The sequence below is a fragment of the Cariama cristata genome, unplaced genomic scaffold, assembly GCF_000690535.1.
Source record: "Cariama cristata isolate BGI_N322 unplaced genomic scaffold, ASM69053v1 scaffold8952, whole genome shotgun sequence".
Classification (NCBI taxonomy): domain Eukaryota; kingdom Metazoa; phylum Chordata; class Aves; order Cariamiformes; family Cariamidae; genus Cariama; species Cariama cristata.
The window spans coordinates 29060-46013 of record NW_009602138.1 but is presented as its reverse complement, the minus strand read 5'-3'; the positions used below and the strand labels follow the sequence as shown (position 1 = coordinate 46013).

Genomic DNA, 16954 nt, shown 5'->3' with positions numbered 1-16954 from the left:
ATGCAGGGGGATGCAGCAAGCACCCGGCTGGTGGGATGCTGATCGGGAGTGGGTGTCCTTGCACCTGCATGAGCAAGAGTACAGCTCTGGGCTCCCACAAGGAGGGAGCCTTTGCTCCCTTCACCAGAGGAGTGGAGATGGTATCAGCCCTGCTCTCCTCCCCTTCCTCTTACGCAATTCAGCATGCAGGGGAGTGACTTGATGATTTGGTGTTTTTTTTTTTTTTTCCTCCTCTCTCAGGGAGTTGGTTTTCACTTCCTGCACTCTCTGTGCCTTTGTCTCCGCTGGACGCAGCTGAAGGCACACTGGAGGGGTGAAGGTGCGGGGGGACGAGGGGGACACCCCGCTCCCACTATCAGTTTCACCGGAGACCACCCAGGTAAGGAGCTAAGGGTGCATGCCTGGGGATGAGTTACAGGGTGGGGGGGGGTCACACTGGCCACGCTCCGGGTCCCTGCTCACCCCAGGGTGGCATGCACCTGGACACCGTCCCTCTTAGCTTCATCTATCTTCTCCCTTCCTTTAGGAAAGGCTTGAAGTCTCAAGGCAGTGAGGATCAGGGCGTCAGGATGGCCAGAGGGAGTCCTGGTCCATGGTTTGTGCTCTGGGTCTGCTTGGTGCTGGTGGTGGACTTCGGTGAAGGGCAGAAGGAAAAACCCTTCGGTGAAACGTGCCTGGAGGACTTTACGGCAGGGATGCCAGATTTGGTGCTGGATACAGACGCCTCCGTCCAGAACGGAGCCACCTTCTTGTCATCCCCCATGGTCCATCGGAGCAGGGACTGCATGAGAGCCTGCTGTAAGGACCCTGCTTGTAACCTGGCTCTTGTGGAGCAGGTCCCAGGCACAGAGGAAGACCGCATCCAGGGCTGCTTTCTCCTCAACTGCCTCTACGAGCAGGCTTTCGTCTGCAGGTTCGCCAGGAAGATCGGCTTTCTCAACTTCTTGAGGAAGGACGTGTATGATTCCTACCTGGCCATGAAGGATCACGGATCTAGTGGTAAGGTGCCCATAATGGATCAGTGCAAACCAGAGCTGGAAGAGCACTAATGGCCACTGGTGCCAGCTCCTCTAGTTGTCATTTGTGCAGCTGTGCTGCCAAATGGTTGGGATAAAGCGACAATATAGATGGGGTTTCTATATGTTCCTCTGTTGCCACAAAGGTTTTCCCTAACTTTGGTAAACTCACTTAAGATCTATGCCTCAGTTTATCTAATAGTAAAGGGAGAGGGAATTGTTCTTTAACCTATTTGAAGTGGGTGGAGTGAGTGTTCACCAAATGCAGGCTGAGTTTTTGATACTTGACAATGTAGAGAAAAAGGTATTGTTTTCCTTCTCCCTCCCCCCCAGGCCTTTGAGGTTGGAAAGTGAAATCCTCTAAAAATCTACACATCACTGTGTTTTAAAGAGCTGCATTAATCTCTTAACTACTCAGGGGCTGAAAGCAGGATGCAATCCACTTACCTTTCATTTTGCCACAGCCTGAATCTTGTGAGCAGGAGCCTGGACAGTGAGGTGTCTTGGTATCACTCGGCTTGTTGGGGCTAGTCCTTGCTGCTGGGGGAGGAAGAAGGAGCAGCTGGGGGAGGCTGGTTAGAAAACTCCTCCTTTGGAGGTGGGCTTCTCTTCTCCAATCTCTGCTTCCCTGCTCTGAAAGATTGCACCTGGACCCAGAAAACCAGGTGGAAGACAAATTAATCTGGAGCTGGCCACCTGCCACATGCTCTGCCCTCTCCAAAGAAATGCAGTGTGTTCAGAAATGCTGAAAATATGACAATTCCTCCTTTTGCCTCCTCCTTCCATGTTTGGGAGGAAGCCTAATGAGACTGGGACCTCTCTACCCTGGCTGGGTCTTTGGCAACATCTCTAGCCTGGCTGGGTCTTTGGCACCCATAACCAGTTTATTGTATGTTGATGCCTGGCCAGGGCTGGTGGGGGCTATTTGTCTGGGTCAGCCTCCTCACACCCCCTCCCAGCCCACCCATGGCGGGGAAGGAAAGGATCTGCGAAGACGACAAGAGGAGCATCCGGGTGGGTGTGCGGGCTTGGGCTCAATGGCGTGAGCAGAATAGGTCTTTGATCTTCTGCTGGGATGTGCCAGCCTGTGAGCCTTGTAGGTGCTGGAGTTGTGAAATGGCTCCAAACCCCACACTGACCGCTTTTGTCCATCCTAAGTACCAGTGTGGGGGTTTCGGAGCAGGGCACGGCTCCTCTGGAGCAGCCCTTGGATGTTGCTGGTTTGAAGAGCGATGTGGCAGAAGTGGTCCTCCTGTCCTCTATCCCTTCTAGATGCTTCCCACTGCGTTTTAGGGCCTTCTGGTAAATCTCTGTCTCACTGTTGCAGTAGTTGTCCTGTGTCCCCATTCCAGGCTCAAAATCCTTTCCACAGGAGCCACAGTTAGCGAGGAACTGAAGCCCACATCACCAGGACTAGAGGTGCCATGCTGGCAGCTGTCTGAACTCCTACATGCTTTGTTGTAGGAGAAAAAGGGAATGCATCATCTCCAGTACATCCTGATTTCACAAGATTAGATTAAAATACAATGTACTGTTGAGAAATTCGGTCTCTTCACCTCTATGGACCAGCACTCCATACAAGGAGACTACAACCCCCTCCTCCCTGGGCTGGTCCTAGGGCCTGGCATCGCATGTGTGTGGGTTTCTAGAAAGTGTCCCTGGGTCACGGAGCTCTCCGTGCCACCAACAGTGTGGCGTTTGCCAATCCATGGCACCCAGATGGAGCATCCCGGCCACCGATACACAGGTGCTGCCTTTGCAAACCACCCCTAATGCTGCTTTCACAGATGCTGGGATGGCTGTGGTGGAGCGGGAAGACCCAGGAGGGCTTATGAATGAGAAGTGAAAAACATGCCAGAAATGCTGTCAGGGATAGAGGCGGGCATGCCCCTCCTTGCTCACGTGGGGCTTGCGCCATGATACTGCTGCGGGTGTAGGAAGGGCTCAGTCCCTTCTACACCCCGTGTTTGTACTCTCAGAGGGTGCTGGGTGCTGGGCTGGTCTCCAGCTGTAGCGACAGACACTGGGAAGCTCGCTACTTCGTGTTTGCATCGGGCCGCAAGGTTTGTGCTGTGCTTCGATGGAAACGCATTCCCCTCCTCTCCTGAAATTTTTTAGGCATTGTCTTTGACTGATACCAAAAGCTTTCTGAATCACCTTGAATGACATCGGAGGGCTGGCAGGAAAAGAGACAAAGGACTATTACTATTCATTAATCCAGAGCTGAAAAGGAGTTATTTTACTGGAAAAACAGCAAAGAATAAGAAGGGCTAAATCAGTCCATACGAGCTGGGCCCTCCTCCCCACAGCAGCTGATGAGACACTTAAGAATGCAGATCTTGATTTTGGTTCAGATCCAAACAAAAAAATCCAAACCAAAACCAAAGCCCCCTCCAGCCGTGATGCTGCAATTGGGTCCACGCAGGAGGAACGGACCTGTCTGGGCAGGAAGGTGGGTGCCCAGCTGCCACCGAGGGCGAGAGGTGACGGGCACAAAGGTGTGGGTGCAGGATGCCAAATGAAGGAGCCTCTGGGCACTGAGCCTGCCCACCTGGCAGCGCAAGGAAGCTCTACAGCATTTTTGCTTCTGGACCTGTTGTGGATGCCTGAAGAAGCCAGGTGCAATGAATGTTACAGAAGCTGGTTTTTGGCATGTCAGATGTTCCTCCCAAAAGTTTGTAGGCAAAAAATCTTGGCCCAGGTTTGGGACTGGAGACAAAAGCATCTAGTCTTCCTGGTGTTGTGCTGTATTGCTGGTAAAACGTGAAGCTCTTGTGTCTGCTCTGGAGGCCAGGTTTTTGTCAACCCCTTGAGACTGGCTCTAAAGGTCTGCAGGAAGCTTATATGCTGCTTTCTTATCCATCCCTTTCCTTTATGTGCTGCTGTCATCCTGGGAGCATTTTGAATATTCCCATGTGGCTATCTTCAGACATCCTCTGCAATAATGAGGATTAAAAGCATGTTTTTTTCTAGTGAATAGTGAAATACATATTTAGTGATCCCAGTGGGTGACATTAAACAAAAAAGCCACACGTTGCAAGACCCAGACTACTACTACAGGGAGCAGACCTGTTGAATTAAGAGGTTTATATATGTTCAGGAGGAGACTAGATGATGCTTGAAAGAGAGAGCACAGCTGGAGGATACTGAATGGGCAAGTTTAATCTTGGAGTGTTTCTGGAGCCTGATGGAAGTAACTGAAAGCTGGGAGAGTATTATGGGGGAAGCACTGTGTATGCTTGCCCTGTTCTTGCTCTTGCTCGAGCATCCACAGCAAGACTGTTTGCAACTGAACAGACAGACAGAGGCACCCTTGCTCTAAGCCACTGTGGCCATTCGTAGGGTGTTATGACTTCAGAAAAATCTGTGGGTACAGGCAACAATGAATACAGCTGAAATCTGGCTTCTGCACATCATCTGAGTCTATTTTCAGTATTTTGGAGAACCAGAGCTTCTGAGTCTTTTATAAGCTGGTGACAACAGCTTGGCTCTGTCTCCCACCTGTTCCAGCTAAGGTACAGCCTGAAGTCTCTGATGTTATCATTTAAAAGCACTATCCTCTTAAATGATTCCCCAGCCTGAACTTTGGTGCGAGTTTTCTGCCTGGCTCATTCGGGAGGGGCAGGCTCACCATGCACTTTATTGATAATAATGGAGCCCAGTGTTTAAGTAACTACCCCGAGCTTATTCCAGTCTAGGCAAACCAGTTCTGGGTGTGAAACTGGAAAATAACCTCCCTGAACCTTTGTCCATTTCTTGAACTGAACCTTTTGTGGTGGTTGTGAAATGCTCGGTGACACTCTTCTCCTGTTGAGGAGTGAGTGGGAGACAGGAAGCACTGGGCAACCACAGGGTTCAGGATGTGTCTGCTCCTGCCTCACCATGGAGAGAGATTTGCAGGTTAAAACTTCGGTAATGCATTCACAAAGGAGAGCTCCTCAAGTTTTAGAAGCTCATCCCTCTTCAAATGTTTGGTCCTGCACTGGTTTCCATTGCACTGGTACGGTGCTACTAAAATGAGCGATGCTGGGGTTCCAGCCAAGGCTGAGACAGGTCTGGTCACTGGTCTCCCCTTGGCCGATGCTGCTCAGCCATGAGCCAGATGCTCGTCCTCCAGTGCTTCCAGTTCAGGCCAGGAGAGGAGGGTTTGCACGTTCCGTACCCACACCACAGATGCAGAAGCTAACGTATACTGGAAGTGCCCCCGCAGACCAGCCGGTCCAGCTCCCTGCTCAGAGCAGGTGGTGAGCGGCTTCCACTCCATTTGCTGTGAAATTACTGTTTGTCACGCGGAATTTACTGAAGTGCCGCGTGTTATGGCTACCTCGTGTCTTGTCTCTGGAGCTATTTAAGGAGATTGGAGGAACAAACTGATCTTTGCTAACAGGGCACAAAGACCCGTGGGAGAGTCTTTCCCTCTGCCTGCTAAAGCAAATCAAACTGGTTTCCCACACCCTCAGGAAAGATGGAAGGAGCCTGGCAGCGGCAGCAGATTTCATTATTTGAAAACATAATCTGTTCACTCGTGCTGTGTTGGTTTAGAGAGGTTAAGTTGGCCTGCTGCGTGCACCTCTTACAAACAACTATAGAAACCTTTAGAACTAATGCTGAGAGCTGCTTGGCTCTGCTTGAGTTATCAGAAAACTATATGGCTTTATCATGACTGTATTTGCTGCCCAGTCAAGATGAGTCCCTACGGAAAGAGCCTGTATTTCTCTTTCTCCAGGCACTATGTTGCATTGCCTTGTTCCCTTCTCCCTCTCCCTTTCCTCAAGCAAATTAACACTGCGGCAGCAGCAGCATCCTTCATTACCTTTGTCTGTTACAATGGAGAGTTTTGTAGTGTCGATGGGCGAGGTTTCAATGAACCCTCCCTGAAAGCTGTTCCCTTTTGAATGACTTCTCTGGGAGCAACGCAAGAGCAGAGCTGTCGCATTTGCGGGGAGGGCTGTGCTGCTGCCCACCTCTGCTCACCTGCTTTGGCAGCAGGCAGGCTCAGCTGGCTTCCGACACTTGAAATCTCCGAGGTTACATGTTTCATGGATGCTAGAATTTGGGTGGCCTCATTTCTGCTCCTGTCTCTGCTACTGGCCTGCCCGGTGGCTTTGAGCAGTGGCTTTTGTCCCCAGCAAGGTCCTTCCCTTCACAGTGCCTCGATGTCCCCAAGTGCAAGCCGCACTCGGCTGGTTTGTAAGCCACCCCTGCAAGAGCAGACAACAGCGGGTTGTAAGACCCCCTCAGTGACCATGAGAAAGCTTTCCAGCTCTTTCCCATGGCAACCTCAAATCATTCTGGGGTAATTTCAAGCATTGCTTTATAGTCTCAAGTACTCGGGGTGTATCTGCATGAGCACTGGAATGGAGAAAATCTGGTTTTCTGTGAATTTGTTTCTTGAGGGCAAGAGCTGATATCTGAGCTCCAAAAGAGAAATCCCCAAACTGGGAGCTTTGCAAGCACTTTCTGCTGCGGGATTTCTCTGGTGCCTGCATGTTCGGATTGCGAGGTCCCTAGAGGGGGTCTCTCCCCCCACTTAGATGCTTACTTTTGCAGCCCTTGTAGGAATTGAATTTCTTTTAGATTCGTGCTCTCCCATCAACTTTGGTTCAAGTTTACCCATTGTTAGAGGTGAAGCCAGACAAATCACTGCCTGCATAAGCCTTAAAACTAGATGAAATTTTTAAAAAAGCCAAAAACAGGAACTGAGGCATGAATACACTGTGAGCCATATAAATTTGTTTTTAAGCATTTTGTATTACTCTATCAAGCTTTTCTCTGGGATCATAAAGAAAAGATGTTTCACCTTCCAATGTATTTTATAAGTGGAAGTGGTCACTTAATGATGTGACTCCAGGAGCATGTATTCCACAGTAAAGAGCATGACGCAGAACAGCATCATAAAGCTTTAATCTCCCTGTCAATTACAGAGTTTTACAGCAGAAACTTTCCATACTCAAAAGAGCATTATAGCAAAGGTAACTTTCATTTTTCAGACTGACTTTCAGAGCAAAACAAATTGAATAGAGAATCTCCCTTCTACAAGCAGTTTGTTGGTATTCTGGCTCAGTCAGCACTCGGTTGTGAAGCTCAGGTGGAGAACAGCCACGTTGGTTCTGAAGGCTTCATGCAGTCAGCGCAGCAGAAATACTCCAAAGTCACTGAGCTTTCAGACGTCCTAAGGAGAAAAGGGAGAGACTTGAAAATGAAGTCCTTAGTTTCCAGTGGGAGTTCCTCCTTGGCAGTCACCGCAGATAAGCAAACAGTCTTGACTGTTTTTCTGGAGGTGAGGAGGGTCGGGGAATTCGGCTACTCAGAGATGGGATCTGGAGAAGCTGCTGACCCATTGATCAGAGTTGATATTTTACTTCACCGTGCAATCCACAACCCAAAGTAACTAAATTGACCTGTGGAGAAGTGTTTGGCCTGCAATTTATTTTTTTTTAAGTGTACCTGTCTAAAAATGTCAAGGAACAATATGATTTGGAGTTGTGAGTTAATGATCAGCCTCTCTGTTGCTGAAGAACTGGCCTTTCCCGTGTGCAGTTGCACCCATCAGCTGGGCTCACCCTGGCAGGAGAGGGGCAGGGAGCAGGCTGCGTTTCTCCCTGGCAGGCTCATGGGATTTGCCTGGCAGGAATGGCAGGACCGTGCCCCCTTTCCAGACCTTGTAGTGCTGTGTACGAGGTGCTTGTGGGGCTGTTTTTCCCTGTTTGGTTTGGAAGGTGTTGCCAGCTCCAGTCATGGCTTTCACCTATGAAAGTTCTCACCGCAGGACCACTTGAAAATAAAGCAAAACTCCATATATTTGTTCTACTGGCCCTGCTCAAAACCAAGAGGTGCCAGGCTCTCTCAGCTCTGCTTGGTGTCTTTCAGCAATCTTTGTGCCTGACCGGGACAGGACCCATCACTCTCGCATGCAGCCCTGAGGAAGGAGTGGCAGAGAGGTGTGCCTCACCCAAAAGTGAGAGGACACCAGGGTGGGCATCTCTGCTTGTGTTGTCTTCCTGACCTCCTTCACTCCAGCTGGGTCTCCTATGCCTATTCTGGTGATTGGATCAAGCTCAACGATATGAGTTTGCTCCCATATTGTTCCCACCCAATACTTATATGAAAAGATGGAATAAAAGCCGAAACCAGTAACAGACTGCAGAGAGCACGCAGACTGGTGCGATAACTGTAGCCAGAAGCCCTGCAGCTGCACAAGCTGGAAGTGGCTGACCTCTTCTCAGACAGCAAAACTCAGCCCCGTCCGTGGGGCAGTGATGGAGGTGAGCGGCAGGGCTGCAGCTGGGGACCAGGCTGCAGGGGAAACCTCAGAGGGCTGGCACGCACATACCCTCCCCAATTCTGCAGCCGAACAGGCTGGGGGCAATGCTCAAATGTGTAAACAAGGGAAGGTTTCTCTCCCCTGTGACTTTGTGGTGGTGGCAGCATTTGTAAAGCGAGAACAGAATGAGTATGTCTTCATTTGGTACAAGATACTAGAAAATAGAAGATTTCTGCGTGGATTTGCAGTAACTGGTCTGGAATACGTGTTGCAAAGCCCTCTATCCTACTGGACTTAGCGATGAAAGAACTAAAAAGTAGCTTGTTTTGAATATCAGGTTTGTTTGTATATATGCCTTATATTTCAGGAGGCTCTAGCAAGAGCCAGCAGCTGGGACCTGAATCCAAAAACACTCAAACAGGAAATTAGGAACAAGTCTACAAACAGTGAAAATAATTAGCTGATGGAGTAGTTTTCTAAGGGGTTTGGGCACTAATCCTCTTCTTCAGTCACAGTCGATATAACAGTGTAATGCTAGAGCGATTTATATCTAGCTTGTAAATGACGATCGATGCCTTTACAAAAGACTCAGATTGAACTTGAACGCTGGGTTTTGGACTTGGTACAGGCACTACCAGGTGGGGTTTTATGGGCTGAGCTATGCGGGAAGCCTGTGATCAGAGACGTTGGGGCCAAAAGGAGTTATGAGTCAGGCTCAATGGTGTCATTGTTCTTGCTGGCACGGGCAGGGATCAGTTTTCATCTCATACTTACAGTCTGGAAAAGTGTTTAACAGATTGTGGAGGCTGCTGGTAAGCTAATCCATGGAGTGGCACAAAAATAATGATCTCATGGGTGGCATTTGTGTGCTTTTTTTAAGGCATGCATGTCAGAGAGTGGGGTGGAAGATGAGGTGGAGGATGGATATTTCCCATCCAAATCCCGCATTGCATAGCTCTGGTTAAGTACGCTAACATAGTGCTTAGAGAGGGTGGTAGGAATGATGAGAGTCGGTTCCACATTCTTCAACACCCACATCAGGTCATCTCCTTAAGCGAAGGGTGGAGATCGCTCTGTGCTGTGTTGCGAGGATGTGGTCCGACGGTCAGAAGCACAACGGCTGTAGCCACAGGGACACCCTCTTACCATGGTTCCCGCGGGCAGAAGTGGCCAGGGAGCCACCTGGCTCAAAGGCACTGCCAGAGTGGGTTGCGGAGTTACTAAATTAGTGAGGGCAGTAATAACGGTAATGATTGCCTTTTGCTTGCCCAGGCTGCAAGGAGCACAGCTGTATTAAAGTGTTTTCCTTTCAGTGGTTGAAGTCTGTATTGATTTAGCCTGGAAGAATCCCCCTCCCTTGTCTTCCTGTAATGGAGACAAGGATCAGATCCTTCAGCTTCTTACCCAAGCCTTGTTCTGCATTTCTTCTGCAGATGACCATCCTCCAACAGCCCGCACCGCCATGGACATGAAGGTACAGCCCGGGGAGCCAGTGATGCTGAGAGGCACAGAGAGCACAGATGACCAAGGGATAGTCAGCTATGAATGGAAACAGGTCCTCGGCGACCCCTCTGTGGAGATGAAGGTAGGGAGCAGCAGGAAGGAAGCACCTTGCTCAGTGTCGCCTGCGATCTGCATTAGGTTGGGCTCTCACAGCCACTGACATAGAGGTCACCTTGTCCTTCCCTCCTCAAGCCAGTCCACCCATGAGCCTGTTCCCAAAAGCTACGGAGCACTCCTCGTGGTTGCCCTCACCCTCTTGCACACTACCGGGACGTGGCATTTCTTGGCTTCTTCAGGTCTCAGGCTCCCTGCACCAGGACACCATCTCAAAGCTTCCTGAGCAACACCTGATCTGCCCGGGTGGGAGCACTCGAGAGGGCAGCGGCTTCGGTGCAAGAGCCGCCTCTGCTCCCAAGCTCCTGTAGTTCAGTGAGGGGTCTGCACGTAGTTTTGCGCTGCTCCATTTTAGTGCTTCTCCTCCTTTGGCTCTGAATAATCCAGTCTCAGGCTCTGCTTCTGTTTTTCTGGGGCTTTTCCTGGACTTTGCCTCTCTTTAGAGCATAGATTCCCCCTCTTATTTTATCTGAGCTGGAGCAGAAGTCATGTCTCCTGACTGGCTCCAAGATCTCTGGGATGTGAACGCTGGCTATCTCATAGATGTTAAATGTCAATTGTGGCTTTAGAAAAGCAAATGATTACTGTTAAACTTCTGCAAAATGCTCTGGAAAGCCTTGGAGCTCATGTGGAGATCTTGTGACACCATTTGGAAGAATTTAACAAATAAGTGCATCAGGCCCACAGCTGATTTTGATGACTAGCAATGACTAGCTCTAGGGTGCTGAGGAAATCTGGAAGTGTTCCTTTCCTTTTCCCTTGCCCCTTGCCCAAGCAAAACAACTTTTGAGGAGGAAAAAAAAAAAAAGAGTCCTCTAGTATTATGCTGTGTTAACGACATTAAGATGATATATGGCAACACTGTGTTCTCTTGAAACCTAACCACAAAGGTAGATAGCATGGAAACGGAGGCCTAGTATTGTTAGCAAATATAGGGAAAAAGTTTGTGTCAATAATGTCACAGTTTTCTATCCTGACAAAATAATTCACTCGCTTTTAGAAATCTCTCAACAGGCAAAGAAATAAGCACTTGTTTCTGTCTCTAAAACAAAATATACTTGTCATATTCAAAATGAAAGAGTATATATTTCTTAAATACACCTAGCTTATTCCCTATTACTAAGTAAATGATTCATAATAGGTTTTCTTTTTTAAAAAGTAAAATAAAAACTACAGGTATTTCAGTCCTCTCCAAAGATTTTTGTTTTCCCTCGTGCCTTCACAATACCTCAAAATATGAAATATCTAATTAGGCTTATGGTACTCTTTCTCTCTGCTGTTCCAGCTAGGTACCAGCCCATGGATTTGGGGGGATTGTATAGCACTGAGACATTTTTCATGCCAGACATCTGCTTGGGGGCTTCCAGCCAAGCTCCTTTCCTCCTAATGCAGGAACACAGGCCTTGCATGGCTTCACTCACTCCCTCATTAGAGGTACCTTCTTCTGCATAAGCCTTTCTTTTGCATTCTCAGAAGCACGAAGAAGATCAGGTAGAAATCTCCAACCTACAAGTGGGGACTTACGTCTTCCAGCTTACTGTCACGGACACTGCACAACAGCAAGACTTCACCAACATCACCATCATGGTGCTGAATTCTGAGCAGACTGAAGGTGAGCCTGAGCCCACGCGTGTTTAGCTGGAGTCCCCCCAAGCCCAGCTACTGCTCTGGCATTACTGGTGCTCTTCTCAGAGGGGTAGATGAGAAAAGAGCACAACCAAGAGACAGGATTTGCATGCCAACTTTTCTCAGTAAAAGCCTGCACCTGACTGGTAGTGGAAGGTCTCTGCCTTCATAGTGGTTTATTTTAGGGTTTTTGCATTCTTTTGCAGAAGAGATGGCCTACAATAATCCCGTCCTCTGTGCATGTCATTGCCCTCTGCTGGGTGATGCCAGAGTGGCTGAAGCCTGGGGTGCAACTGCGGGTGTAAGACAGGAGAACCTGAAAGGTCTTGTTGACTTCATGGTTTTGCTGTGAAAGCCTTAATTCCCTTAAGCTGCAGGACAGGTGGAGCTGTCTGCATGACATCCAAAGTGTCCCTGGCTTTCTTTATGTGTTTTACTTTAATGGCCTTGTTTAATGATCAAAATGTTCAGCATTACAATTGCACTAGGAGCAAGGAGTTCTTGGGCAAATGGCTGACTAGTAGCTCAGCAGGGAATTTCTCCTTCTACCACGGGTACCATAAAAATATAAAAACAGCCATATCAAGTGATGCTAATTGTCTGTCCAAAATCAAGCACGTTGCATCCAACAGTATTCAGAGGCTGATGCTTTGGAAAGAGTACAAGAACATGACATGCTATCAGTAAATCCCTACTATGCTCGGCTAGTCCCCAAGGAATTTGCAGCTGGGAGATTTTTTTAAGCAGAAGATGGTGTCTTTGCGTTTAATAGCCATGGATGAATCCCTTTTTGACCTCCTGTGATCTTTGCACAGCAGCAACATCCTAAAGCAAGGAGTTTCACAGCTTAACTATGTGCTGTGTGGAGAAGCAACTCCTTTTATTTTATGGATGTGGCACCTTCTGATTTGATTTTGTGACCCTGCCTTTCATATAAGAACATAGATACCATGATTCCCTACTCACCTTCTCCATGCTGCTCAAGATTTTACAAATCTTTCAGCCATATGTCCACACTGTTGATGAACTTCCCTTTGGAAGATTTTCTCCTTTGTACATGTGAAGGCAAAGCAAGCTAACCAGAGCTTTTTACGTTAACTTTCTTGATAGAGCATTGTTTGACTCCTAAGAAGGTGGGTTGGTGTCGGGGATCTTTTCCACGTTGGTTTTACAACCCGACCCTTCAGCAGTGTGAGGAGTTCATTTTTGGTGGCTGCAAGCCCAACAAGAATAACTACTTACGGGAAGAGGAGTGTAAACTTGCCTGCAAGAATGTTAGAGGTGAGTCTTCTTTGAAAATCAGCCTTCTCTTTCCCATAGGATTGGGATGACTGTGTGGGCAAGTACTGCAGTTTCTTGGCTGGCAGCTAGTTAGAGCCCAGAGAGCTGAGGAGACCAGGCTAATTGTGGATGGGGAGTCCTCGTCTTACACTGCCAGCATATCTGACCCAGCTCCTGGAGCACTGCTCCCCTGGCTAGTGTCCCTGGCTGCAGAAACCCCCACCAAATCTTCGTGTCACATCTGAAACCTAAATGCAGAGGGTAGCATTGTGCTGTGGGGGAGCCAGAAGTGCTTTGCTCTCAAAATGAAGTTAATCTTCCTCCTTGGCATGCTTTTAGTCAAGTCTGAGAATGACTTAGTGCTGCCTCAGATAAATGGGCTGAGCCTCTGCCAGGCCCTTTGCAGTGCACAGCTTAAGGATGAGGCAAAAGCCTTGGAAAAGAAAGACTGTTTGGGAATATTCTAGCTAGTGGTGGGAATTTGTGCTCCTCCAGGCCTGTCTCACGTGAGTACAACTCATCTGGGGTCTCTGGGTGGTGGGCATCCATATTCCCCTCCCTAACCCCTACAGGGCTTGCTTCCAGAAAATATGCACTTTTTAGTGAGATATGAAGGCAATATAAGGCTGATCTTGAGCTGACAAAATGATGTGGTGGTAAATTATTTTTTTTTTCCCCTCTTTGTCTTTTCAGGTTCTGTTGGTGGGCGACAACAGCCAGGTGAGCCTCCTGTACCACTGTGTAATCCTGCTGTGAGCTCAGGCTCAGCATCTCACATCCATTTCTGTGGCTTTTGCTTAGCACTCAGTCAGTGTGGAAAGTGAGGCATTAGAGACTTCCTTTTTCTTCTAATTTCTTTACTAAGCCTTTCACTTTCATGTCATAGGCTAATTCAGGTTGGGAATTACCTCTGGAGGTCATGTGGTCCAACTCACTACTCAAAGCAGGGCCAGCTTTGAGTCACATTGGGTCACTTGGGACTGCATCCAGTCCGGTTTTGGTTATCTTTGACGAAGGAGATTTTACACTTTCTCTGGACAACCTGTGCCAGTGTTTGATGACCTTCATTATAATTTTTTTCCCCTTCTATCAAAACACTTGCCTTTGTTGCAATTCGTGTCTGTTGCTGCTCATCCTATTACTGTGCACCTGCAAAATGAGTCTATCTCTGTCTTTTCCATAACCTCATGCTAGGTCTTGTTCTCCAGCCCCTTGCTGAGTCTCTACTGGATTCACTCCAGCCTGCCAACGTCTTTTGTGCACTGGGGAGCTCAGAACCGGGCAGAGTACTCAGCAGTTGCCACCACCCCTGGAGCAAAGGGGAATAACAGCTCTGCTCCATTGGCGCTCGCAGCCCGGTGTGCAGGCATTCAGTTTGGCTTTCCTAATTTAATCCCCCATGCTTGGGCAATGTCTCCGTGTTCTTCCTGAGTAGCACATTCTTGCTTCCACCTTCGGTGTACTTCTTTGAGAGGAAGCATGGCTGTTCCCAGAGCAATGTTTTGTTTATAAACAATAACATTATTTTTTTCTATATTTTGAGTCCAGGGTGGCACTGAAGAGAGAGCTTAACGAATCTGCCTTGTTTCTTGTTTGCCAGACCTATCAGCACCTTAAGTCCTTCATAAAACTCTGTATGGCAGGGAGAAACAATGAATTTTAATGAGCTATCTGAACTGTTTCTGATGCAGTGTGCAATGGGAACTGCCAGTCCCCCTTCTTCAGATGCAAGGATGGCTGCTGCATTGATGCCTATCTGGAGTGTGATGAAACTCTCGACTGTGCTGATGGATCGGACGAGATGTATTGTGAACAGTGTAAGTACTTCAAATTCTGGCTTAGACAACGTAGTACCTGCCCAGAAATTAGTGCAATGTGAGTTACAGGTAGTTGGCTCAATGCTTTTTGGTGCCTTCTGTTCTTATCTCCTGACCCTGCATTATCTCTTTCCACAGCATTGTATTTGCAGGTTCTGCCATCTCCCATATCTCTGCTGACTGCAAGAGCTGATCTTCCTTTGGGGATGTTTTCTGCCTCTTAAATGCTCTTTGACTCTCTTCTCTGCACCTGTCTGTAAGACTTCAGAGCCTGTCCTCCCCTCCTCTTCCAATATTTTTCTCACTGAATGGCCTTATCTGCTCTCCTAGAGTTGGGAGATGGGAAATGAAACCATGATTTCTCCCAGTTTGTCCAATGTCACAGTTTCCTTAACACCTTCACGTTATGCTAATGTAAATGCACAGTGGTGAGCTGCCCAGGTCCACAATCCCTCATCCCTCCTTCCGTCCCTCCCTTCCTCTTCTGACAGAATTCCCATAATCTCTTTCCTATATGTGGGTGTTTTGTTGCCTTTTTAGGTTGCAAACATACAGTTCATCTCTCTTGCCCTCTCTTATATCTTACACTAGTGCTCTTTCACTCTTAAAACCTGGAGTGATAGCAATTTCCTCGTACTTCTTGATGGGGGGGGGGGGGGAGCGGAAAAAAGGTAGCCTTTCTTTTTCTTAGTTTTGTCTCTGTATTTGTGGAATGGAAATTGGGAATAGTTTCTCGTTATTACATTTTATTTCTCCCATGTTCCTCTCATAGTTTTGAGATATTTAAGAACCTCAAATTACATCTCCCTTTCCCTGGCTTGTGATAGCAAAGGAATGTGCAGGAAAGCCCTGTCTGCACATGTCTGCATGGATGGAGGCATTTCTTTTGTATTCAACTGGTGAGAGAAGTTTTAACATGACATGTTTCTCTTGCAGATGCTCGTGAGTTCAATAGACTGCAGAAAATCAATGTCACACATAAGCAAGGTACGTACCATCCAGAGCACCTAGGCTGACATCTACCAGCTTTTGTTTCTGTCTTCAGTTGTTCCATGGTAAAACTGCTTCTCTGTATAATTCCAAAAACAGGCGTAACATTTGGGTAACCCCTGTACTCAAAATGAGCAAGGGCCTGCTCTCTGACCTCGAGGACAGCTGTTTATAGCAGGCTTTCATTCTCCTGCCTAAACTTTTTCCACCCAAGCAGGTCTCATGCGTATTGCCCATTGGGCACGGTACCTGACCTGTACAAAACCCTGCAGTGCTTTTTTGGAAATAGTGTAAACCAAAGCAGTGTGGGGGACACAACAATGGCATAATATGAGTAATCATACATACAGTGCTCAATCCCATGCATTCTCCTTGTTTGTACTAGTGTAGAGTATATCCCAAGTCAGCTTAAATGCAGCTTGCTTGTAGAGGAAACCCGAGCTGAACTGTGGTTTCTGTGTGTCCAGGCTCTTCGTGTTCCCTTCTGCCTCCCAAGAGGACAGGTCATTTCTGCAGGGGATGGAGTCTGAGGTCTAGCGTGATTGCACACTCTGACATTCCTTTTTCCTCCTTGCTAGTTGGGTTTATGGGCAGGTGGCCGCTCACTTTGGCAATGCCAATTTGAGCAGCTAGCAACTGGGCAGTGGGGACCCGAGAGCCACTGCTCTGGCCACGGATTCCCTCTCCCATGGTGCTTGTGCTCTTCTGTTGTGAGCAGAAAGTGTTGCTGCTCTGGGAACACGCTGCTTGGGCTAAAGCACCTCTCCTTTGCTTTGCCAGGTCACTGTGTGGACTTGCCTGATACTGGACAGTGCACTGAGAGCATACCCCGCTGGTACTATAACCCATTCTCTGAGAAATGTGACCCCTTCACCTACGGTGGCTGTGGTGGCAACAACAACAACTTTCAAGAAGAGGAACAGTGCATGAAATCGTGTTCAGGCATCACAAGTAAGCAGACATAGTGAGGGCTGGAGCTTTCAGTCAAAGCAGCTCTGCTCTCAAACCCTGGCCATGCCTCACAGCATTCTTCAGTGTGACCAGTGGCTTTCGGGGAATGGTGTTTATCTACAGCATCTTTCTGCAATGCAGCTTCTCATTTCTCAGAGCTGGAAAACATTTTGGGTGCTCATGTTGAAAAAGAGACAGAGGAGGATGACAAAACTGACCACAGATATGGTATTGGCCGCACCTTGAGTGCTGTGTTCAGTTCTGGGCCCCTCACTACAAGAAGGACATTGAGCTGCTGGAGTGTGTTCAGAGAAGGGCAACGGAGGTGGTGAAGGACCTGGAGAAAAAGCCTTACGAGGAGCGGCTGAGGGAGCTGGGGTTGTTTAGTCTGG

General features: G+C 48.1%; 1 protein-coding gene across 1 annotated transcript in view; it reads left to right on the top strand.

The window, feature by feature from the left end:
* The first annotated feature begins 569 nt into the window (after positions 1-569).
* The window catches only part of SPINT1 (serine peptidase inhibitor, Kunitz type 1), an 18774-nt gene continuing 2389 nt past the window's right edge, over positions 570-16954 (top strand). The window contains exons 1-8 of the mRNA XM_009694618.1: positions 570-999; positions 9714-9865; positions 11371-11509; positions 12634-12804; positions 13498-13524; positions 14496-14621; positions 15558-15608; positions 16392-16562. Of these exons, the coding sequence (XP_009692920.1) occupies positions 570-999; positions 9714-9865; positions 11371-11509; positions 12634-12804; positions 13498-13524; positions 14496-14621; positions 15558-15608; positions 16392-16562 (1267 nt within the window). The remainder of the gene's footprint in view (positions 1000-9713; positions 9866-11370; positions 11510-12633; positions 12805-13497; positions 13525-14495; positions 14622-15557; positions 15609-16391; positions 16563-16954) is intronic.